At 37.8% G+C, this 26,189-nt stretch overlaps 3 protein-coding genes across 3 annotated transcripts in view; 2 read left to right on the forward strand and 1 right to left on the reverse strand.

Annotated features, from left to right (window-relative positions):
- The window catches only part of LOC133527766 (ejaculatory bulb-specific protein 3-like), a 184,637-nt gene that overhangs the window by 139,341 nt on the left and 19,107 nt on the right, over positions 1-26,189 (forward strand). The gene's annotated exons all lie outside the window — the stretch shown is intronic.
- On the forward strand, positions 2,952-6,113 carry LOC133527421 (ejaculatory bulb-specific protein 3-like). The gene is made up of 2 exons (XM_061864424.1): positions 2,952-3,168; positions 5,839-6,113. The coding sequence occupies exons 1-2, from the start codon at positions 2,985-2,987 to the stop codon at positions 6,024-6,026; spliced, it is 372 nt and encodes a 123-aa protein (XP_061720408.1). The 5' UTR covers positions 2,952-2,984; the 3' UTR covers positions 6,027-6,113.
- LOC133527891 (uncharacterized) lies at positions 8,798-20,231 on the reverse strand. Its single transcript, XM_061865085.1, has 5 exons — positions 20,073-20,231; positions 19,066-19,256; positions 18,413-18,600; positions 10,990-11,182; positions 8,798-9,057 (listed from the first exon to the last, which is right to left on the reverse strand). The coding sequence occupies exons 2-5, from the start codon at positions 19,253-19,255 to the stop codon at positions 8,867-8,869; spliced, it is 762 nt and encodes a 253-aa protein (XP_061721069.1). The 5' UTR covers position 19,256; positions 20,073-20,231; the 3' UTR covers positions 8,798-8,866.

Raw genomic sequence — 26,189 nt, forward strand, 5'->3', positions numbered from 1 at the left:
GGAATTTATAAAAGCTAATAAATATTAAAATTGCTAACCTAAATGTCTGCTTTTGCTTGAAAGGGTAAAAGATGATAACCGAATTTCAAAAGAAAGTAAGCAACAGTTTTCTTTTTCTAAAGATAGGGCTATATATAAGATATTTTATTACCTCGCAGGAAATTGCCTATTGGAAAGGCATATTGCATACAAACACTATATTAAGATAGGTCCGGGGAGTAAATTACTATTAATATGCCCATAAGTACCTAATACATAATGCAAACTATTTGTGAGCACAACCAGCAGTGATCTTAGTATAACAATGTTGACATACACAATCAGCATGCTACTGTAAAAGCCCGAAGTACGGTAAATCCTGGGATTTACCGGTAAAACCTAAAATTTACCATATCGTATAAGTAAAAGTCCGAAATATTCATGGATCGGCGTTTATTTCGGACTTTTACTGACGTTGTCTCTCTAAACCCCTTGACGCCACGTTGCTTCCCCGCCAAACGCTAGGCTCGGCTCGGCCCCGTAGACAGTACAGGGGGCCTAACCGAGATAGCAATCGTACATTGACAAACGCCAAACGAAAGGAAAAAATGTATCGGGGCAGATGCTACAAAAAATCACGTGACTATATCCATACTTTACTTAAGTTCTGATTTACAATAACAATATACATAATGGATATATACAGAAGATTACTATGACTAGCTTAAATCTAAAATAGGCCCTTGAGGTATTGTACCAAGGATGCTGGTTGCATTTCCTCGTTATATCGCAATACTGGTACGTTGTGCGAGGAAGCCGCCCGCTCTTCGGTCACCAGTTACATCAACCAGACGCTTCGCAATTTCTGCAAAAAACTTGTGCGCGCAGCGACCCCATGGACCTAGAGTTTCAACGAATGTTCTGATTGGCGTTTTCTATCAACGATTTTATTAGGGCTAGGCCCCCAGGACAGGCAGTGACAGTTGGCTGATGAATGGTAGAACTGCGCAGGATCCGTCCTGGTTGTGTATAGAGGAATAGTGATGTTCGCGCGCTGTAGTGATCGCCTTATTAACGATGTGAGTTGACTGGCCTGAAAGAATCAGCAATAAGTCAGCAGCAGTTAATGCGAAACACTCTCCGCCTTCGCAGACAGGGCACGGCAGGGTAACGCACCCTGCTGGGTATTCTAAATATGTCACAGAACCAATTCGACGTCGTGTGCTCACTCCGGTGAGAAGTGATGGTGGGAAGCTGTGTTTGGAATGTTCGACCAGCAAGTAGGTATTGTAGATGTAACATAATAAATAATAAGACATGATATATATATGTCAGTTTTTGACACTGCTAGAAAGAGACAAATTCTTTATCTTTTCACTATCACGTGGATATTTTTTATCCCGTATTGTTTCATTCAACCTTAAATATATGTGGACTAATACGCCCGGAACATCTAACTATTACTTACTCTTAATATCATATTATGACCCACCTAAGTAATATATATATGAAGAATTTGTTTTATTTTCTTGTATCTTATCTTCTTCTCTTACTTGTTTAAAATGCCGACATGTGAAAATCTTTCCTAACAAATTCTATGCCTATGGCTTCTATATTGTACAGGAGATAAGGATTTGTTCATTAAAACATCAAGAACAAATATACTAATTGAAGCTGTCCTTTTTGTAAATGATAAACACTTTATTGTACCAAAGTTATAACTCCGTATAAGATAAATAAAGCCTAAGAAAAGAAGTAGTTACCTCGAAAAATCAAGAAAAAATTATGCTCGATTAAATGGCGATATACCTTTGGGCTATACGCGAGTAGATAGCGACACTGTTTGATATTTAACACATAACAGAACATGGGTTAAATAGCCATGTCATTCTAAGAGTTTTAATCCTGTGTCGAAAGATGGCAGTAAATTTAGACGACTACAAAATTTACTTTGTCAATATGCCTATTCTCAGGAATTGTTTGACATGATGCCAACGGCCACTTACTATCACCGCACCGCTCGCCGTCGGCAGGGTGTTCATCCTCACACCTTAGAACCTAAATGGTCGCGTAATGTGCGGTTCAAGAGGAATTTCCTCCCGCGGACGCTCCGGCTGTGGAATGAGCTCCCTTCCGAGGTTTTCCCGAGGGTCTACAGTATGGGGTTCTTCAAAAAAGGAGTGTACAGGTTTTTAAAGGGTCGGCAACGCGCATGTAACACCTCTGGAGTTGCAGGCGTCCATAGGCTGCGGTGACTGCTTACCATCAGGCGGGCCGTATGCTTGTTTGCCACCGTCGTGTTATAAAAAAAAAAAACGCCTCTATATTAAATTCTCTTTGATTGCCCGAATAAAGGTTAGGTAACAGCAGTTATTAATATAGTATATTTGAAAGTATAAAGGCGATTTTTTTATTCATCCCTGAGTAAAATAAAAATAACTTTTTATCTCTACCCAAGTTATCCATTATGAAACTACGTTATCTAATTTAAAAAAAATGTTTATTTCTTTCAAATCCATGACAAATATTACAATTTATGTATGTGTTTAATATATCTATGTAGTTATGTACATAGTTTACTTCCACGATGTTAAAACTACATAGTAGTAATTAATTGCAGTTTTCCTGATTAAATATTTCCATCCAGTAATTAATGGAGTAATAAACAGTAGAGAACAATAAGAATCTCGTTTACATAGACAATCGTTTTGAACCCCGCAGAGCAATTATTTTGCTCTTAACAGGCATCAGTCCATTTAATTACCTTCATAATGCCGGTTCAAGTATACTTGCCGTAACTACATTTAAAAAATCATTCAAATGCATACCTTACCTTCTTACTATAAAGTCCATAATTCAATAAGTTTCCAATTCTACTTACTGAACGTATTTGTAGTAAGGGACAAATAAACAATGTCTATCAAGGATTATAATTGCAACAAAGCTGAAATAAAAGGGAATCGATTTCCGATTAATCTTCAGTGTGCATCAATACAGACTGAAAGATGAAGTTGTTGGTACTGTGTTTGGGTCTGGTCTGCCTGGCCGTTGCCGAGGAAAATAAATACACGGACAGATATGACAATATGAATATAGATGAGATTCTGGCGAATAAGAGATTGTTGGTCCCGTACGTCAAGTGTTTGCTGGGAGAAGGCCGATGCACGCCGGAAGGAAAAACACTTAAAAGTAAGTTATAGGTATCCTTATGTTTTGTGTAACGTTTATCGTGAATATATTTTTCCTCCCCCGACACTGAGTTACCGCACCCGAGTCTCGCTAATTCAGTTTCGTTCCCGTTCTGTCATTTCAAAGGATGTTTTTCTTGATATTTAAGTTTTAATGCAATGAAAATTATGATTGTTCCGAAGAAATAAGTAATTTACTCTACTTTTAAGTAAATATTCTTTTTTTATACCACGTCGGTGGCAAACAAGCATACGGCCCGCCTGATAGTAAGCAGTCACGGCAGCCTATGGACGCCTGCAACACCAGAGATATTACATGCGCGTTGTCATCCCTTTAAAACCTGTACACCCCCTTTTTGAAGAAGCCCATACTGTATACCCTCGGGAAAACCTTGTCAGGGAGCTCATTCCACAGCCGAAGCGTCCGCGGGTGGAAATTCCTCTTAAACCGCACAGTCCCTGACCAATACTTAAATAATACACGTTAATTTTAAGAAAATTATAGGTATGACATGATTATACATACCTACTATTAACATGTTTAAAAAATGTTATTTTTTTATTATTTTGTCGATCATTAAGTAGAGTCGGCAATATAAGCGTGTTTTTAAAAACACCATTTGTAAAAAAAATCTTTTCGTAACGAATTCTAGGGATGGATCTCGAGCAAAAAACATTCCTTTTAACAATAATTTCTACTTATCTACCGGTTTTACGATTCTATGACGATCCAGATGTGCGTAATAAAAATGAGACCGCGGCCGGCTATATCTCCCAATTTCTCGTTTTCCATATCTCGGATGCCTTAACAGGTTGTTCGTATAAAGATACAAGCAAATCTCGTCCTTATGACAAGCGACAAAGTGGGACATTTTTCCCGGCCGCGGTCACAAATAAACTACTTAACGTTTTTTTTGTGTACCTATGTTAAATGTTAACACCATAGTAGCCGACACAATAAATTATCAGTATCCTGTCTTATACATATTTAAAACCACTTTTTTAGTAAAAAAAAATTGAACCAGTCAGTAAACTGGTTTATTATTGTAAGTTTGTTTGCTTTGAAGGCTAGTTCTCATGGAAAGGGGAATCTATCTAGTAATTAATAATAATAACAAGTCAGTAGGTTGAATTAGTCGACTTTTAATAGTTATTTATTTTCCACGTGAGCGCAAAACGGGAAGTCTCCATTTCAGCTTGGGCAATAATATGTCCATCTGTTTTTAGGGTTCCGTAGCCAAATGGCATAAAACGGAACCCTTATAGTTTCGCCATGTCCGTCTGTCTGTCTGTCTGTCCGAGGCTTTGCTCCGTGGTCGTTAGTGCTAGAAAGCTGAAATTTGGCATGGATATATAAATCAATAAAGCCAACAAAGTCGTACAATAAAATCTAAAACTTTAATTTTTTTTAGGGTACCTCCCCTACACGTAAAGTGGGGGTGAATTTTTTTTTTCGCTTCAACCCTAGAGTGTGGGGTATCGTTGGAAAGGTCTTTCAAAACTAATAGGGGTTTTCAAGAAACATTTTTTGATAAAGTGAATATATTCGGAGATAATCGCTCCGAAAGAAAAAAAAATGTGTCCCCCCCCTCTAACTTTTGAACCATAGGTCCAAAAAATATGAAAAAAATCGTGGAAGTAGAGCTTAAGAAAGACATTAAATGAAAACTATAGCGGACATGATCAGTTTAGCTGTTTTTGAGTTATCGCAAAAAGTTTTCCCTTCATAGTAAAAAGACTTCCTTTAATTAGGTACTGATTATGCAAATTTGCCTATTTGTTTAACTCGGGTGAAAGGTACCGTGTCATCCCTTGGTTAACAATTTACTATACTTTAAGCTCCAGTTTAGCTTATTGTGACGGAAGAGTAACTACGGAACCCTACACTGAGCGTGGCCCGACATGCTCTTGGCCGGTTTTATTTAATAATATTTTGAGCATGTTTAATAATTATAGTCTGTCAGGATATTTCCGTCTGTAGCAAAAAGAGGCAAATTTAAAAAATGGAAGCTCAAATGGTCCCGTAGACAATTTGAATTTCGCGCCTTTTTCTACTGACAAATTTGTTGTATTTTCTAGAGAGCGCTAAGTAATATTATTAGTTACTTTTGATACATATATACCTACCGCCGGTTTCTTCGGTAATATTTTGCAATTTTTGTCAGTGCAAAAAGGCGGCTAAGGAAATTTAGAATTCTATGCGCGAAGGGTTGTTTTTCCATAGAAAATTGGAATTTACCGCCTTTTTCTACCGACGAAGTGAGTTTGCCAGAGTATACCTACTGACCTATAAAGCATCATATTATTTGGAGCATTAACTGGTTGAGGGAGGCAACAGGGGAATCTCGCGCCGGCAGCTTTCTCGCGCAGAGGATTGCTATCGCAATACAGCGCGGGAACGCTGCCTGCGTGATGGGCACCTTGCCGAGGGGCCTAGGTTTAGAAGGTAGTTTTTAGGGGTTTTTTTTAGTTAGGTTTAGTTTTAGTTGTGTTATCATAATTTTATATATAATATATTGTTTCCTTTTCTGATTAAAAAAAAAAAAAATTAACTGCGTCAATTACCAAAGTCTTTCACGTGCCTCATTCAAGAAAATTCATGTCCTTTTTTACTTACTAGTAAGCACAGTAAGGTAATAAAAAACTAAGCTAAACGCTTTATTTGTTCCAGATACCATCAAAGACGCCATGACGACATCGTGTGAGAAATGCACCGAGCAACAGAGGAAGGGCGCCCGAAAAGTTGTGAAGCACTTGAAGGAGAACGAACCGGAATACTGGACTCAAATGAAAGCTAAATACGACCCTGGGGATAAGTACCAGGAGAGCTACGAGGCGTTCCTGGCCCGGGACGACTAGGTGAAGGCTCAACAGTTCTGGAACTGACCTGAAGTTATTTGTAGGTACAATGACGTAAAATCGATTAAATAAAATATTTATTGAACACATATTGTTTTAATCCCTAAACCTGCATAGGTACCTTAAGTCAAAATTATAATACAAAAATCTTTGTTTAATAACCTGATTGAACCGCAAAACCCCCGAATGTTAATTTGTACAGTGAGCAATTGAGCATCAATAGTAGCGTAATGAAACAATGCATCAAAAGTATCTGCCACCCTAATATACTTTTCTTCTTTACTCGTATCTTTACAGTATGCGTTCAAAAATATCTGTCTGAACCAAATTATTCGCAATATAGAGACATTTTTTTGTTAAGCTGTTAGAGAACAGAGATACCTGTTGACGTGTAGTCTGATCCGCGCCTTTTGATGCTGGTTGTAGACTTGTAACTACGTATTTCTGACGTAGTTTCCAATAAATGTTCCTCAGTCTTACTGCCAACACTAACGTAATGAAACTCGTTTGGAAATCTGTGGTGTGGGATGCAACGTAGGTTGCAGGATAGTCGGATATTAAAAGTATATTTGACGACCTGTCTGGCCTTAGTGGGCAGTGACCCTGCCTATGAAGCCGATGGTTCCGGGTTCAAATCCTGGTAAGGGCATTTATTCATGTGATGAGCACGGACATTTGTTCCTGATGCCTCATGATGCAACAAGCCTTATTGAGCTTACTGTCGGACTTAGGCAATTTGTGTAATATAATAATGTCATATAATATTTTTTTATTTGTAACCTCGTATGAATCCCGAACAGGGACAAAATCCTCTAAGCTAAAGATTTTTAGTACTTGAGGAGGAAAAGAAGGGGAGGGATCGGGAGATTTTTATTGTTTCCGTAATGAGACCCAAAAACGTGATGTTATCAAACACCGTTAACTTTGGCGTATGTCTGAGTATATTTGAGTAAACTAAACGGTAAAGTTAACTCCCGGGGTCCCAGCGCACACAAGTTTTTTGCAGAATTCGCAAAACGTCTGGTTGACGTAACTGATGACCGAAGAGCTGGCGGCTTCCTCACACAACGTATCAGTATTGCGATACAATGATGAAATGCCGCCAGCATCCTTGGTAGAATGGCCCAAGGGCATGTTTTAGATTTAAGCTAATAGTTATAGTAATCCTCTGTATGTAACCATTGTGTATATTTTTATTGTAAATAGATGGTAAAGTTAAATTTCGTATTTTTTATATATTTAAATGCTGCATATATAGCGTTGCTGCAATACTGGCATTATAATTGACTCAACCAAACAATTGAAAACTATGACCTTATGACAAATTAATGTCATTTCGAACATCGTTAACCCGAGATTGTACAGTCAGCATCAGAAGTAACGGATCAAATAACGCTTCATAAGTCTCTACCATTCTGTAACAGCTTAACAAAAATTGATGTCTTTAATATAGAATAACTAAGACTGTACAAGATATACTTTTGAATGTAAATTTTAAAAATTTATCTATATTTGGAAAAGTTATCCGGGATGTCAGATACTTTTGGCGCGTTGTTTTATCCGTTACTATTGATGCTGACTGTACTTCGTACTAAACACAATACAATATAATTGGTTGCAATAGTGCGTAATCTTAGTTTAGTATTATGTCACTACCTGTGAGTTCCTATAATTGGCTTCCTGTATCTACTATATTTTTATATGTCAATGTCACAGCTGTTGGATTTCTAAATAAAAAAAATAAAAACAATATGTAATCAGGCCCTAAGGGAAGTAAGGCCATATTAGATAAAAATAAATTACTGCGGTGGCAGCATGGTTCCATTTTTATCAGTTGCCACTATGCCCGTTACTTTAATCTTACATACTTGTTAGAACGTGACAGGCATAGTGACAAATGATAAAGAGCCGACCATCTTAGCCCTCCTGCGGTGGCAGCAGAGTTCCATTTTTATCAGTTGTCACTATGCCCGTCACATGCTCACTTACATATTTGTTAGAATGTGACAGGCATGGTGACAAATGATAAAGAGCCGACCATCTTAGCCCTACTGACCTAGATGTATTTTTCAATTGTATAAGCCTAGATCTAGATGGAACTAGTCTGGTTGGCCATAGTTGACCGAGTGACAACTACGGTGCTCCGCCAGTGGTGATGGACCACCACGCATATAATTTAACAGCCCTAACAGCTACTGCTTATTGTATTCTCGCGTAAGTAATACATTCAGACTAGTTTCCAATGGTTTTTTAACGCGCATATTATATTATTTTACAATACATATTCTGCTACTTTACTGCACTAGTGCGATAATTAGTACATTACGTATGTCGAAAATTTAAAGGGACATAGGTAGTGTCAAATGTACGATACATGTGCGAATAGGCAATTCGCAACACGTGTCGATTTAAAACACTCCCTTCGGTCGTGTTTTAATTTATTCCCACTCGGTGCGAATATCATATTTTTCGCACTTGTATCGTAATATTCCTAATATACTATTATTCTACTTTAAATTTATAAAAAAGAAAAAAGGGATTTAGAAGAGTATAACTTCTTCTTGCTCTATATACGATTACCAAACAATGACCAATGGCCATATATCGATATATATATAATGGTACATATATCGATAGGTACTTATGTTCATGTCAAGTTTCATTATATTTCAGCATGTTGATTATAGGTATGACACCGGATAAGTGTTTGTGATTGTGACTTGAGCCTAGGACACTATACTGCCCACAAAAATGTCCAAAAAAAACCAAAGTTACATCTTTCATCACATTTATTAACGCATTAAACTGATCAGTCTTTTGTTTACCATCAAGTCCCAGTTTTAAGCTATAACGGTCCTAAGTTCGGACTCGTACTTGGCCACGTACGCGCGCTTAGGGTCGTACTTGGCGACCAGCTGGTTCCAGTATTGGCCTTCCTTGTTGATGAGGTGTCCGATGACGCGACGGGTGGAGTTGCGCTGTGTCTCTGTGCATTTGGCGCAGCCATTTTCTAGAGCTTCTCTGATGTGAGCTGATGACAAAAAGAAGTGAAATTAATATTATATAATTTAAACATGATGAAACTGCAGGCAAAGTCGTGTGTATCAAGGATTGGTAGATGTCGCTATTCAGCGTACAAGAGGGTGTTTAACAACATACTGTTTAGTTTAAAATGTAATTTAGGGCCACCCCATAACTAACACATATCGGCATGATCTCTGGCACTTAAGAAGGTGATAAACCGGCATTGTATTAGGCCTGTAGATCTGCAGCATCTATTCACGTGCCCCTGAGATCATGCCAACATGCATCAGACAACGCTTAAAACGACCCACCAAGGTATGTTTGTCCCATTGCTTAGACGTATAAAGTTAAGTCAAAATCTCAAGGAAACTGAATTTGTATCTTGACCTCAAGATCCGTAAAAAATATGCCTACGCAGTTATATGCTGGTTTGCCTGCGCGCTTAACCCCCCAACCTGAGTACGTCATTGACTTATAGACCTGCCCGCGTAGCCAATATGCCAATCGTTAACGCTCCGTAGCGTAGCGTAGTCATCCCTCACTATCACTCTTCCGTATTAGGGCAACAGTGACAGTTGCGTTTCGTTCGCTACGGAACGTTAACGATAGGCATGTTGGCTACGCGGGCAGACCAGTAAACATGGTACCGGTTAGGCTAGAATAAACGAAACGTGAGTCTGGCACGTGACGACGAACCATGTAGACTTTTTTAATATCATCACGTGGAAACAACGGAGCTATTTGAAAGTATGAGACGAATTATTATCATAAATCCTACATGTTCGAATAATTAATTAATATTTTTGGAAGATAAATATATTATATACCTACAGTGTACAGTCAGCTGCAGAGATAGTTGACCCCTCCTGTAAACAAATTTCTATGCAGGGGGTCAGTTCTCTCTGCAGCTGCCTGTACATACATTATTTATACTCATAAGTACACTTTCTAATTATGCCGGAACATCTTTAATAATTAATAAAATGCCCATATAACGTAAGTAAGCTTAATTTGAACCAAATTCCGAAATCTGGACTAATACTAACATGGAGTCCATCTCATCAATGTATCTCATTAGACGGCGCGCGAATGTGCATGCGAGTTACGTTACATTGCGGCCCATTAAGGTTACATCCAGTTCAGCCGACCGATCAAAAACGGTAATGTAATGCAACTCGCATGCGAGTTCTCGCACCCGCTGAAAGAGCAGAAAACCCACTAAAACCACTTCAAGTGGACAACTGGGGGGTCAGTTCGTGTCATCCACGATGACGCGCAGATTTGTCAAATCTAACCTTTAACAACATGACAATACGAGTCCAGCAGCGGAATCATGGTCGCATTTTTATCACCTGTCATGCCATGCGTCACTTTCGCGCTTACATACTTGTTAGAACGTGACAGGCATGGTGACAAACGATAAAGAGCCGACCATATTAGCCCTACTGGTGAATTACACGATCTAAGATGTACACCTCCACTTTTTTTCTATTAATTTTGCGATATCCTTGTGCCTTACTCTATGTGCGTCGTAGTCGAACTAACCTATTGGCTCACTCCCCTTTGCCTCGCCTGGCTCGCCTATACAACAAGCATGCTAATAATGTCCCTTCTTTGAATGTGTTTCACGACAGTGAAGCCTCATTTAAATTTTTTTGTTAATTAGTATCATTTGTACTTATTCATATTTATATTAAGCTCTTATTCTGAATCTTAACTTAAATAATGCATGCTGTGATTACCTTTAAGTGGGGGATCAACTATAAATGTGCTCTTTTAGTATGTAAATTATAGTATGTGAATTGTATCTTCTGTTGGTGATCCTAATAAACAAATAAACAAATATCTACAGGAAAGATGCGAATAAGATAAGCATACAATGAAAATGTGTAACCCATTTCCGAACGAATATGATGAAAAACAATTTTTGAACACTTACATTTCAGCTCCTTTCCAGGGGGAGTGCAGGGGGCCTGACCCAACAGACATTTGACGTACGGCACCAACAAGCGGCGGTTGGACAAAATCTCGTCCAGGTTCACGTTATCGAATCTGTCCGTGTATTTGTCTCCGGGTCTCGCTGACACCACTACCGCTAATAAACAAACTAGAACTACGGCCTTCATTTTTATTTAATTTTTTCTCTTTGACCCGTGCTCGACTAAAGGTAAAATAGTTGTGGTCTTCCGCTATTAGATCTTTCTTTTATAGTGTACAATCAAGGGAATGAAACGGGTTTCTCGAGAAATACGGTAAATAGTTAATTTAATAGATGCGTCAATTTACTTTAGACAGAGAACCTTATATGATAAAGATTGGCAAGTATCGTAAAGTCTCGTTCCTAATAGTCAGAGTGCTAGTAGTGCCACTTCGCGCGATTTTAGCCGCTAACTAGCATGTGCATTAAATAATAAATAAATAAATAAATAAATAAATAAATAATAAATAAATATTATAGGACATTATTACACAAATTGAATAAGTCCCACAGTAAGCCAATAAGGCTTGTGTTGTAGTTGTAGTACCCTACTTAGACAACGATATATATAGTACATAAATATTTATAAATACTTAAATTCATAAAAAACACCCATGACTTAGGAACAAATATCCATGCTCATCACACAAATACATGCCCTTACCAGGATTTAAACCCGGGACCATCAGCTTCGTAGGTAGGGTCACTACCCACTAGGTCAAACCGGTCGTCGCATTATACGTAAGTATTATTTTTAATATTTGCCCACATATTGTATAGACGCCCACGAAATGTAATTGGCATCTATGGGTCATTACGTGTTGAAATAGAAGTTACAGAAGCATCTTACGACGTATCATCTTCCTAGCGTTTGTCGCGGCTTTGCCACGGCTCATGGGAGCCTGGAGTCCGCTTGGCAACTAATCTCGGGAATTGGCGTAGGTACTAGTTTTTTTCTCTTAAATAATAAATATAGTCAGACAATATTACAGAAGCGCTGTAGCCTAACGGTAAGAGCGTGCGACTTGCAATCCGGAGGTCGCCGGTTCAAACCCCGGCTCGTACCAAATGAGTTTTTCGGGACTTTATGTACGAAATATTATTTGATATTTACCGGTCGCTTTTCGGTGAAGAAAAACATCGTGAGGAAACCGGACTAATAGCAATAAGGCCTAGTTCACCCTCTGGGTTGGAAGGTCAGACGGCATTCGCTTTCGTAAAAACTAGTGCCTACGCCAATTCTTGGGATTAGTTGCCAAGCGGACACAATGCTCCCATGAGCCGTGGAAAAATGCCGGGACAACGTGAGGAAGACGATTAGTCAGACAATATAATACAAATTGTCCTAAGTAGCGTTACAGTTAGCTCAAAAACTTACCAGGATTCGAACCCTGGACATTTCGCTTTGTAGTGAGGGTCACTATTTCTGTAGGCAACGGAGGACTTTAACAATTAACCGCATCGAACCGATACCTCTCGCTACAGTAACATTCACAGCAATAAGGCGCAACATTGTATGGAGGCATTGTCTTTATTATTTACCTGTCCCGTAGTCATAATTCCGCGGATAGTAATATGGTTGAGTTTATTGAACTTGACCAAATGGATCATTCGCGCGAAATCTGTTTAGTGATAGGACATGATATAGGCCCGTGATTGCCTAAAAAGGTGAATTTTTAAAATATAAAGTTGTTGGACGCTAAAATTATTTAGACCGGCTGGCGTAATATTAAGAGGCTGTCAATACATAAAGCGCGCACACTGTCTATTTGTATCGGAGTAAATGAGATAGCACTGTCGCATGTTACTGAGCCTGGGCAAGGGAATAATAAGAAAAATATTTAAATAAAAAAAAGTGAATTATTAGTGTAATATTTTACTCAATAGCGGTTTAGATATAAATGTTTTGAAATTGTGATTTTAATTGCAGACCCATAAGTCAAAACAATAAAGACATAGAACCGTTTAATTGTGATTTTAAGACCAATCTTTTCAATTATTTTCTATCGAGCCGATTTCGTTTAATCATGTATCGAGTACAACCACGGTCTTTGAAATATAATTAATATGAACATATATTTTTCTTAATTGACTAAAACAAATAGTCTTTCTTAAAAAACTGTTTAAGTAACATCAATTTCAAGGACATTGGGTGTTGACAGCCTCTTAATATGGATGCGGTTATCGTTCATGACAACTTGACAAGACGTGATAAAGCGCCCGTTTTACCTAATAATTTCAGTAAGTACGAGTACGTTTTCCTAGGAAGGCTCACGGGTAAATATGGCGATATACATACTTATATTATTTACTGATAATGTTAGGCCCCATACGCACTATGCGGCCAGCCGCGTGCGGTTGCGGCGGACCGCTTAGTGCGTTCAGTATTTATGGTTGCGGTTTCATACATTCTTAACCGTCATGCGGCTGTCCGCACGCGGCTAGCCGCTTAGTGCGTACGTAGCCTTAGTTGACGAATAGACCACCAAAACGGCGGCAAGTAGGTATCTACTCCAATCGTCTGCAACACATACATATTAATATCGAACGTTATTATTTTAGCCTCAAGGATTTAAAAAAAATGTAGCGAAAAAATTAGCTTTTGATTCTATTAAGAGGAAAGAGAACGGCCGATTCTCCATACAAACGTGGACTGTGCACAGTAGCGACTGTGGTGAAATGCCGTTGTGTAGAATTCAGATTGTGCAGAATTGCGAAAAGGCTGAATCGCTAATGTGCACAAATAATGACTGTGCACAGTAGCGACTGTGGTGAAATGCCGTTGTGTAGAATTCAGATTGTGCAGAATTGCGAAAAGGCTGAATCGCTACTGTACACAAATAATGACTGTGCACAATAGCGAATGTGGTTAAATACTTACTGTGAGGAATTTAGACTGTGTAGAATTGCGAATAGGAAGAAATGATATTGGCATGAATGTCGATTAATTCACGTGGACTACGTCCCATTTTCTTCACTGGATATTGACATTTTCGAAAATATTTTTATATAATTTGATGTATATTAACCATAGCTAAGTTTAACTTATTTCGTTTTTTGTATTATTATAAAAATTAGGAGCGAAAAACAGATTTTCACAAAAACTTCGAAAAAAATCAAACGTAGGGGCATAGTTATGGTTGATTTACAACAAATTGTGCCAAATATTTTCAATAGTTTTCAATACTGATGATATTCAGAGAAGAAAATGAGGACTACATTTGTATGAAAAGGTAATTTTGCGCGGGTCCTACACTTTCGTCTTAACTTTGCGATGTCTACAGGAAAGACCGCGAACGAGATAAGCATACGATGAAATGTGTATTTCCGATTGATAAAGCGTCAGTTTTACCGAATCATTTCAGTGGGTACAAAAAGGTACTCGCTCGTAATGTACTCCTAGGAAGGCATGAGGGTAAATACGGTGTTATAAATACTTAAACTTATTACTTATTTATTAATAATGTTTGTGAATGAATAGACCACCAAAACGTATATGTACCACCACCATTACGATCACGACCACCTAAACGGAAACGAACGGAAAACGAAACGTGAATAAATTTGCTCCGAGCTTACCGAGCGCGGATATGTCTCGAGTCTCGACTGAAAAATAAAATTTTAGACAAAGAGTGGCGCCTTTCCCTTTTTCTGCTACGGGTCAATATGTTTCAAGCCACAAAGCTAAGCACTGAAGTAAGTGTTGGCAACACGAATGTGGAACCCTTGTAGTACTTGCTTACCATCAGGCGCGCTGTATGCGTGTTTGCCACCGACATAGTATATGAATAAAACGTTAACGTCGACACACAACATACGTCACATCGAAGATACCTGTATAAGCCGTGAGAATATCAAGTTTCAGAAGAATGTCGATTGGAAAAAAATCCGGAGTGTTTTCTCATCAAAACAAATTAATCACCATCTGAAATCGGACTTTAGATGCTGAATCATTACAATGCAGTGTTAATTTTATAGCAAACGGTGATGTCAAGTGTAAAAATGTCGACCATTACATGTTTTACAGAGCGGTTTTGTTATGTTACTTATGTTTGACAGTACTGCGAGAGGTGATAATTTTTTACTATCAGGCCATTACCATAATCACGAAAAAAAATTTTTTTTTACCATTTCGGAGCTGACCTGATATCGAGGGTTGATTCCGACCGAAAGGTGTTGTGTTTCGGAAATTTCGGAGAAAATTACCGAATTCCACCGCCGTTCTGTCGCCAAAAAAGGGTTTAGTTTTATTTGTTTGTAAAATAAAATTAATCCCCTCTCAGGTTAACGACTGTCAGACATAACAAAATAACCATGTACCTAACAACCGTAACAGCCAGCCGTAAACCAGTTCAAATTTATCTGAACCTGAGCTGTTTTGGATAAGAGGCACGAACCATAATGTAAACCTTAGAGTTGGCTAGAGGGCGCCGTAAAACTTTAAGATGAAAGTGTAAAATAAAAACGTAGTCCTCATTTTCCTCTCTGGATATTAACATTATTGAAAATATTTTCCAATGATTTGTTGCATATCAACCACAGCTATGCCCCTCCCCTACGTTTGATATTTTTCGAATTTTTAATTATTATAGGAGTTAGAAGCGGGTCTCTATTGTTTCCCATAAAGTTTTAAGTCATAATGTATTTTTTGTCCATTTCATTAGCCATAATTTGGTTTTTCTCAGAACTGCGTAACTTTTCAGGATTGCCGTAAAACAAAACTAACCTAACCTAACCTATCTATAGGATAACCTAAGGAATTTCCTGAAAAGTTAACGGTTTCAGAGTTATGACTCATTAGTCATGTCATAACTCGGAAACCATTATCATTATAATATGACTATCATTACATTATGACTTTCGATAACTATGCGAAAGAAAGGGATCCGATCGCGAACAATTAGGCTTTCAATCGGAGGTCCCAAGTGGATAAACTTTTTAAGACGCACGAGTGATCTTATAAGGGTTTTATTTATTCCTTCCTTTCTATCCTTTTCCTTCCGTACTTCATAAGATTTATAAGTCATAAGTTATGAGGTAAGGAACCCTAAAAATAAGTAATGAACTATTGCAAGAGTCAAAGTCAAAGTGCGACGTTTGGGACCCTAAGTTGTTGTCAGGTAGTCGTGACGTCACACAGCTTAAAGTCGTCATCAACTGACGTCAACGCGAAATAAATTAAGATAAAAATGTCTGCTTATGCTTATTATTATTAAACCACGATTAGTATGGAATTGAGCACACAATAAATATCCTTTAATAAGATGCAGTAGGTTTAGATTAAAAAAAATCGTAGCGCTTTTTTAGAGCACAATACGGATGCCAAAAATTTAATTAGCAATTAGCATTTTCTCTAGTAACTTCATTGATTCGAAAACTGATTTGTTGATTTTCACTCAAAAAAAAATCACAAGCATAGGTCTAAAGGATGACTGACGTTAAACCCGCCCGGGGCTGAGCCGGGGCGTCCGATCACGTGATGCTTTCTATAGACAAAGAAGTGTCGGGCAGTGTCTTACCTGAGCGAATAACGCGCGAACGCGAAGCGCCGCGGCGCGGCGCGGATGAATTCAATCCTTTGATACCTCGTACCCTTGGTAAAAGAAAGCAACATCTGCAAAATCTTTACTTTGGACTAATCATTATAATTAACATATCCAACCGAAAATTAATCAATCACCTGTTACAATCAAAATAAATAATATTAAGAGTCACAAGTACTTGGCTGTCGCCATACAATCGAAGCAAAGATAATTTGAAATAGAGGTGGATTGTAAAAGAAAATTTTGTAGCCACAGTAAATTTACTGCCATATTTCGTTACATGATTAAAACTTTTAGAGCGCCATTTGACTTTTATCCTTATTCTTTCACTGAAATGTGCATATCAAACAAGTGGTGCTATCTACTCGAGCATAGGCCAAAGGCATGGCTCTATCATTAGAAAAGATGCGACGATCTACCATCTTATTTACGCTCGAATAGTATTTACACTATGGAGTGTGGAATAAAAGGAGGAAAATCTTTATGTATGAAAAGTGTCCACCAAAAAACATTAATTACGCGGTACCACTAATTGTCATAGACCTAGTATTTATATAGATGTATGTACTATACGCGTGCGCCCGTGAGGGACAGACCATATGCAATGCGACAAAATTAAAAACCCGTTTTAACATTCCTGGCAACATACCACAAACAACCTACGTAATTTGGTCTGGTTATTTGTAGCCCCTCCCCCCATTTCCACTCTATATTATTATACCTCTATGGTTCATGTAATCCATGAGCCTCCCTAGCGCCACCGGAGAGATAAGGAACTATTATTTAAAGCTGAAAGCTGGTCACTTTTTCAATAGTTCTGTCACAGGAGATTTTTCTCCTTTTAATTCCACACTCCATAAGCTATACGGAAACATGGATAAGATCTCTGACTGTCACAAAAAATGTTATAAATAATTTTAAAGTGATATTTTAAAATAAAGATACCATTGAAGACTTCAAACATCGTTTCATTCATAGCTATAACAAATACCATGTACTTAAATTGATATTAATAAAAAATGGTCTTTTCCAGTTTTTCCATATTTTTTAACTATTCCTTTCTTACTGATTAAGAAAGGAAACCCGAACCAAAAAAAAATCTCGCAATTAAAAATATTTTTTTCTACTCGTCGACCGTAAAGGTTGTATTAAGATTTTGTTTACCAAACTATAATTGCGTACTTTTCATGTATCAACTCAATTGTAATACCTATTCATTTCTATACGCTGTAGTCATCTTTAAAAAAAATATACCAATCACGTGCCGCCGTGCTCCTATATAGAATACGTTAAAGGGTAGGACTCGCGGGGAGTCGCACGTTTAGGTCTTTTGTGTACATATTCGTCTACTGAGATACTTGCCAATTTTCATTAGTTATGTAGGTAAAGTAAAAAAAAAGTATTATTTTAGATGACTGGTAGAAAAAGTATTGTAATACAATAGTGATAGATATAATCGAGCTTTTCAATTTCGTACCTTACTTGGGCAACTCAGCAAGCTTCCTTGCCTAAACACGGTACTCGACTGAAAAGCTCTCTTTTATATCACGATTGTATTATACTATTATAATAAATACATTTTTGATGTAACTTCTTACAGTTAACGACATACTTTAACAAAGAGGGTTATGTTTAACGAATTCTTCTATTTTTGTGCCATTTAATAATAAATATGACGTTTACTATCACGTCTAATGAAGGCATTTGGCACTTTAATGCTATGACTTAACAGGTTTATAGTAGGTGAAGAAAAATACAGATTCTAACAAGTTAATAATTTATTTGGAAACTTCACTATAATCTACAATAGTATCACATTTCGCTACAGCGGTCCAAGTCTAAGCCTTGACGGACCTGAGTTCACTCTCGTACTTGGTGACGTACTTGCGGTCGGGGTCGTACTTGGCGCACAGCTGGTTCCAGTAGTCCACTTCGTTGTTGATCAGATGCGCCAGCACACGCCTGGTGCCGCGGCGTTGGGTTTCCGTACACTTGGCGCAGTTGTTCTCTAGGGCTTCACGGATGTGTACTGTGGAGAAAAGGGATTATTAAAATCAATCAGGTAAAGCACCAAACTGCGATTTTTCGGTACAATTACGACTTTTCTAGTTTCCAAAGATCACCGGAAGATAGTTCACCGGTTCAGTAGCAGCTCTAAATAATATTGTATTCATACGAATAGGTAATAGGTACCCTTAGCAGTCCGAAATAGAATGCATTCGCTCCCCTCCCTGGACGTCCGTTGATGTAACGGAGGAGTAAGTCATGCAATTTTTAAGCAGACTATCGGGCTACATTTACACGTGCTTAATTCCGACTCAATCTGATATTAGGAACTAATTTAAATCTTTCTTGCAAGTCAAATCTTTTTTGATCGTCATTTGTTATTGATACAATGCAAAAAGTAGCAAATTATGTAGGCATCTTTACAATTTTAAGCCTACAGAATAAACTAACATTGTGAGTAATATGAAAACTAGTAAAAAATACTTACGTTTAAGTTCCTTGCCATCAGGAGTGCACTTGCCCTGCTCGAGCACGCACTTGACGTACGGGATGAGCAGACGGCGGTTCTCCAGAATCTCGTCGAGGTTCACGTTGTCAAACTTGTCAGTGTAGGTCTCGGGGCGCGCGTAGGCAGCAGCCGCCAGGGCGAGGACGCAAACGATTAAGATGCTCTTCATGCTAGAACAAACAGGAATGTTTAATATTATGATGATGGTGTTTGTAGAACTACTTAACCCTTTTGACGCCACGCCTATCGTGCGCGGCGCTTGAACCTTATCATACTCGAAGTTTGATATTGAGTTGTATCCGCGCGCATCAAGTGACATATTTGGTGGTCAAAGGGAATATACTTATATATATAAAAAATATTTTGAGACATCGAACGGTATTCAGTCATACTAATTTTAAACTAATTATACAGTTTATCTCACGTACGTTTAGTAAAAAAACCTTACACAGCTATCTGTAGGTCTATACCTATTCCCAAACTAAGCATAGTTCATCGTGGCCTACAAGTGTACTAAGGGTAAGTCAAGGGTATAAAGAATATCACACAGAGATACACGTATGAAAATATAACTTAGTCTATGCACGCAGCCGGCTAGAGTCAGACCAATTAACCCTGCATAGCATTTGTGACAGTGTGGCAATATCATAATTAATGTCAAATTTCTATGTAAAATATGACGTTTGTAATGACACCGTCTCACTTTGTTCTAAATAAGTCGGTGCTAAGTTAGCTTTGGGTGGTATTCCACCTATCAAATTTCTTGGTCCAATGTGTATTTGCGTCTCTCGTTTTGCTTAATGAGAGAGTGAGACGCAATGCACATTGAACCAAGAAATTGGACAGGTGAAATACCACCCTTAAACGGACTCTAAAAACTTTTCAAATGCCGCTTATCTGTGTAACACACACTGTCCCGTGAAAATTCAAATATGGGACGTCAACATAGAGCAAGGGTACTTTTTAAGTTCTCGAGCAATACTCACTTGAATTATATGTGACTGTCCGGCACCCTTGTCGAATGACTTGTGATGCAACCACCAGGCATCGCCGACTTTTTATACGAAATAGAACTTCAGCTCGGCGAACAACAGAAAACCAGTTTTGGACATTTGCTGTGACTCCGAGACATGGTAATGTCGTCAGATCATTAATAATCACCGGTGCGATGCTGACGTTACTAGCTTTTATAATACACTTTAATTGGAAATTTATTTAAACAGTTTTTTTGAGTGACGTAGGCAGTTTATTAATTGGGCTGTTTGGTAAATGCAATTAATAACATAAATTTATTGTACGTTTACTTGTATTGGAGGCTTCGGTTTGTGTGTGTCGCATTTTAGCGTTGTGTTTTTGTGTTTCAGTAGGTACCGAAAGACACGCTATAGGTATTTGGTAAAGTCGAAGGTTCAAAGATACATGCTTGGTGAACTTAACTTTTCTTGCTCTTACTTAAGCTGTAGCTTTCAGCCAACAACTGTGTAAATAAATAATACTGACTGACTGTTTTTGTGATGAGCACAGATATTTGTTTCTGAGTCTTGGGTGTATTCTATGTATTTGTATATTATATATATCGTTGTCTGAGTACCCACAATACAAGCTTTATTGAGCTTACTGTGAGGCTTATCAATCTGTGTAAGAATGTCCTATAATATTTATTTCTTTCATACTAATAATTATATATACATATTATGGGACAATCTTCAACAAATCTACCTATTTTGCCCTGAGGTAAGTTTTGGGAACCCACCGTTTTTCTAATGCTGTTAGGTAGAGAATAGAATCAAACACCGTAACCTATTAGATGTACCCAAGCGGGTACAATGGGTTAATAAGGCGTGTGTTGTGGAATGTATGAAAATATTGATAAATAATGAAATATGCTTGAAAAAATTGCATGCGATCTCTAAAGCGGCTCTAACGACGTAAGTATAAAAGAATAATCCTATATTATTGCCACATTTCAACTTGCATTTAATAAGGAAGGCTTTCAAGGTCACAAACTTGGATTTGACAAGAGTATTTTGTCACTATATTATCAAAGAAACCAACCGACCCTTATTTGATGTAAAGGGGCCCTCTTATTACACCAGTTCGCCAGACATTATCGGCCTGTCAGTTGTTCACGAGAGTTAGCTTTTGCGAATAACTGATAGGCCGATATCGTTCGGCTAACTGATAATCAGTGGGCCCCTTTAGGCACCATCCCTTATATGGAACGATTTCAATGGGCCACAATAGATATAGGGATAAGGACCAGCACCCTCTGCCCGCAGCTTCGTTTGAGTAGATAGAAGTTGTTAAAAGACAGCATAGAATAGGATATAGAAACCTAGACATCGTTTTTTTTTTCTTTAACATCACATACATCGCATTATTGGTACATTCAAACTACTTAACAATGAATGCTTGACTTTCAAATAGCATGACGTTGAAAAGAGGCTCAACCAGTAACATCAGCGTTGCAGCAAATTTACTGCAACACTGGATTTCAGTGAGACCTTAGTAATAATAAAATAAAGAAAAGTACCTGTTGTATCCATGAATTCTATAGTAATTTAAATTGTATTTTTTCTTATTGAAAGTATGGTAATTATAAGATGTAATGTTTTGAAAAGATGCGGCCCGCCGAGTTTCTTGCCGGTCCCATATTGGGATACCCTCCTCAAATTTAGGATAGATATATTAGATATAAATCTTCTCGGGTCAGAGGTGTAGGGTTAGAGCCGGCGTAGCTTTATTTGACGTTCATAAGCGCATGGTAATATGCCTACTTGAATAAGAAACTATCTTTTTCTCTAATAGCAGGAACCTACATTACACACAACGTCTTAGAGTACATATTATGGCCCGTTAAATTTTCTACATAGGTACGTAAAGTGCTAATTACCGCATTCGTGCTGTAAAGTAGCGACATGTGTAACTGTACTAACTGTACACACTTTCCCCCTTATTCATAAACGTGTACTAAGTTACGATGCCGCTAATAATCGTTTGTCCCTTTCCATCATACCAATACGTCGGAAAGGGACAAACGATTATTAGCGGCATTGTAACTTTAGTACACGTTTATAAATAAGGGGGTTTATGTGTAGGTAAGGCACCCAATTTTTTTTTGTTTTTATCCTGCCACTGTCGGCGTGATTGATTTATATATCCATGCTAAATTGCAGCATTTTATCACTTATGACCACAAAGAAAAGCAGCGGATAAGGGTTCCTAGTTGACTACGGAACCCTAAAAACTAGGTATGTATCTTAATTCTAAGCACATTGCTTGTTAGAAATCTTCGTAGAGTAGTTAGTAGGTACCTACCTTTTTTTTCAAATTCCGATTATCCAACGTAAAATAACGTGTCATTTTGAGTTTGACGCACAAATGTATTAATTAGCATAATATGTATATCCATCTATCCATACTCGTAGATGTTGTCTTTCCAATTGAGTGTCTACAAAAAACTTTGCCTACTTTTAAGATGATATTAACAAACTGCAAAAAGAACCTAAGTAGTACATTGTTTCATAATAGTCAATATTATTGACTAATTATAATACCTAATTTTTAAGATAAGTAGAGTACTAAAGTTTTGAAAAGAGCCTTACATAGGTTGTTATAGTGATGTTATAAATTTGTGATCGATAACTAGAGTACTTAGTCGTAGATTATTATTATTCAGAGCCTATTGTGTCCCACAGTGGGACACAATAGGCCCCCACTGCTGGGCAAAGGCCTCCCCCTTCTTTTTCTATTCGTCTCTGTTTAGTGCTATACATGGTTATTCTCTCAAAAAAGAGCCCAAGTTATCCCACCATCGCTTATGAGGTCCACCGGCTCCTCGGTTAGACTTGTGGGACTCCCACTCAGTGGTTATCTTGGCCCACAAGTCGTCCGGCATTCGGAAGACATGGCCAGTCCCACAGTCGACGTCCAGTCCCATTTCAACTTAGCCGCTTTCCGAGCTACGTCTATTATTTGAGTCGTAGATTGACATTTTATTTATCGATATATTAATTTTATTTATTTTTAATCAGAAGGTTTTTAGGTTACCGAGTTTTCTCTATAGGGAAATTAACCCTATAAAAGCAAAGTCTTACTTGATACTTAGCGATTCGAATAGGCCCTGGTCTAAACAAAAAAATTATTTTAAATAATCCCTGGATACGATTAATACCTCCTAGTGTAATGCACATTTCATTTTAAAATCCTTTCGAATATTTTAATGATTTCATCACTATTAGAGGTTTTGTTATTATCTTGTATTTACTGTATACATGTACAGTACAGCACGGCTAGCACATGATGGGCGCGACAGTCGACAGGCGAGAAAATGCCGCGACATAGAGTTTTCTCGCGAATCGGTAGCATAAGACGGGCGCGACAACCCGCTGTCTCGCGGACAAATGTCAAAGCGACATAATTCTCATAATTCTGTCGTTTGACAGTTCCACGCGGGATACTCTCGAAACTCGTAGCACAAGTGCACTATGGGAGAGAAAATATCCCGCGTTTCAACGCCAAAAGGAGAGAAACTGTCTTCGAGGCTAGAGGGTCGCGAGAAGCATATTTTGTCGAAGTTTTGTTGACTTTGGTCCTAAAAGAAAGTTAATTTTCTATATTTTGTATTTATTTCATACTAAGTACATCAATTTTCTGTGTAAGTTTAATATGAATGCTGAGTTTTATGATTTGTGCTTTAGCTATAGGTAGGTATTCTTTTCTCGATATGCCAACTTGTGCTACCAAAATCGAAAAACTGACAGGTCGAGATAGAAATTTGTGACACGCGACTGTTGTTTCTCGCGGCGCGAGTTATCCCGCGTGTAATCATGTGCTAGCCGTGCAGTGATGCATCAGGATAAATTGTGTTAAAATATAATTACTTTGGAATAGTACATGCTACAATATTTTGTCCATCTTATGTCAATATTAATGTTTAACCCTTTATCAGGCTGACAGTTCAAAAATGAAAATCGAAAGTCAGTCTTACTCATCGAAAATAGAACACAAGTTTAAAGTGCCGTATGTGGGAAATATATCTCCCTTAGCCTGGTAAAGGGTTAATGAATTATGGTATTATATACAATTTATATTTGCATATGTAGTATCTGAGTAACCCATAATTTTATAATTTTTCGAAAACGTGTTAAATGTGAACGTTTTTTTTTATCGCCCTTCGATGAATCTCTTAGTATCTGACCTAATTAAGTACAGTATTATTTTCCTCATATTCTACGTTCAATGGTATTGATTCTCCGAATACCAACTGTCCGGCCTTAAGTACATTTGCATGGAAAAGTACCTAAGTACCTTATAATTGAGCTTAACGGAATAGTTAATATATTTAATTAACTATATCCTATTGTGGTCGAGGTCTAGTTAATTTGGGTGTAACCGATGCTATTGTAGCTAATTACCAAATGCATTCGTTTAAATAGTTAGTCATTTTGATAATTACATATATCGTTTATAATAAGTTATCGATTTGTTACTAGCCAGGACGATAATCTTCGGTAGAAAACGTCAATCTAATATTTAATAAACCGGCCAAGAGCATGTCGGGCCATGCTCAGAGTAGGGTTCCGTAGTTACTCTTCCGTCACAATAAGCTAAACTGGAGCTAAAAGTATGGTAGATTGTTAACCAAGGGATGAACTGTGGGTGTACGTCTTTTTACTATGAAGGGGAAACTTTTTGCGATAACTCAAAAACAGCTGAACTGATCATATCCGCTATAGTTTTCATTTAATGTCTTTCTATTAGTTTTGCAAGACCTTTCCAACGATATCCCACACTGTAGGGTTGAAGCAAAAAAAAATGTTCACCCCCACTTTACGTGTAGGGGAGGTACCCTAAAAAAAATTTAATTTTTAGATTTTATTGTACGACTTTGTCGGCTTTATTGATTTATATATGCATGCCAAATTTCAGCTTTCTAGCACTAACGACCACGGAGCAAAGCCTCGGACAGACAGACAGACAGACGGACATGGCGAAACTATAAGGGTTCCTAATTGACTACGAAACTCTAAAAATGTATAGAAATAACAGGAGACTTCGTATCATACGTCATCCCGATATCCATATATATTTTACAGTACATATGGGGCGACTTTATAGCACTAGTGCGAGAAGTAGCATATTACGTTACTGTGTCGAACATTTAAAGGGCCATATGTACTGTAAAACGTTGTACGATACATGTGCGAATAGGTAATTCGCAACTCGTGTCGATTTAAAACACTCCCTTCGGTCGTGTTTTAATTTATCGCCACTCGTTTCGAATTTCCTATTTTTCGCACTTGTATCGTAATGTACTATTTTATTTGTCATTTGTCGATTTACGATTTTATTTATTTAAACTTTATTGCACAAACAAAGAAAAATGTACAAATGACGGACTTAATGCCAAAAGGCATTCTCTACCAGTCAACCATTGGGTCAAACAGAGACATATATGTTGATGCAGAAGATATTCATAAATTATTTAACCGAAAAACAAAATATTATACATACATTTAAACATAATAAAAATAAACCTAAAAAACTAAAACTATGACCAAATACTACGATTACGATACTACTACGACACGATTGTCATTGGCTATTGGATAAATTATAATTTTAGATACAAAAGGTAATGAATTGTATCCTTCGATCAGTATTTATTGATCGAAGATTGTATCATAGTTAAATGATGAAGGTGCTGGGGGCTAGCACGGTCGTTTTTATCGTCTATCACCGATGTCACCATGCCTGTCACGTTCTAACAAGTATGTAAGTGCCAAAGTGACGGGCACAGTGATAGGCGATAAAAATGGAACCATGCTGCCACCGCTAAACTATCCAAAATCTTCTTCTTCTTCTTCCTCGCGTTGTCCCGGCATTTTGCCACGGCTCATGGGAGCCTGGGGTCCGCTTGACAACTAATTCCAAGATTTGGCGTAGGCACTAGTTTTTACGAAAGCGACTGCCATCTGACCTTCCAACCCAGAGGGTAAACTAGGCCTTGTTGGGATTAGTCCGGTTTCCTCACGATGTTTTCCTTCACCGAAAAGCCACTGGTAAATATCAAATGATATTTCGTACATAAGTTCCGAAAA

The sequence above is a fragment of the Cydia pomonella genome, chromosome 18 (assembly GCF_033807575.1).
Source record: "Cydia pomonella isolate Wapato2018A chromosome 18, ilCydPomo1, whole genome shotgun sequence".
In the NCBI taxonomy this organism is placed as follows: Eukaryota; Metazoa; Arthropoda; class Insecta; order Lepidoptera; family Tortricidae; genus Cydia; species Cydia pomonella.

Bases quoted from the DNA above. Each gene is read 5' to 3' on its own strand.
- LOC133527421 (XM_061864424.1), top strand. From the start codon at position 2,985: ATGAAGTTGTTGGTACTGTGTTTGGGTCTGGTCTGCCTGGCCGTTGCC. The intron at 3,169-5,838 runs GTAAGTTATAGG...TATTTGTTCCAG, and splicing joins GGAAGGAAAAACACTTAAAA to ATACCATCAAAGACGCCATG.
- LOC133527891 (XM_061865085.1), bottom strand. From the start codon at position 19,255: ATGAAGAGCATCTTAATCGTTTGCGTCCTCGCCCTGGCGGCTGCTGCC. The intron at 18,601-19,065 runs GTAAGTATTTTT...TTTTCTCCACAG, and splicing joins TGATGGCAAGGAACTTAAAC to TACACATCCGTGAAGCCCTA. The intron at 11,183-18,412 runs TAGACTTGGACC...AGAAAAAATTAA, and splicing joins AACTCAGGTCCGTCAAGGCT to ATAAAAATGAAGGCCGTAGT.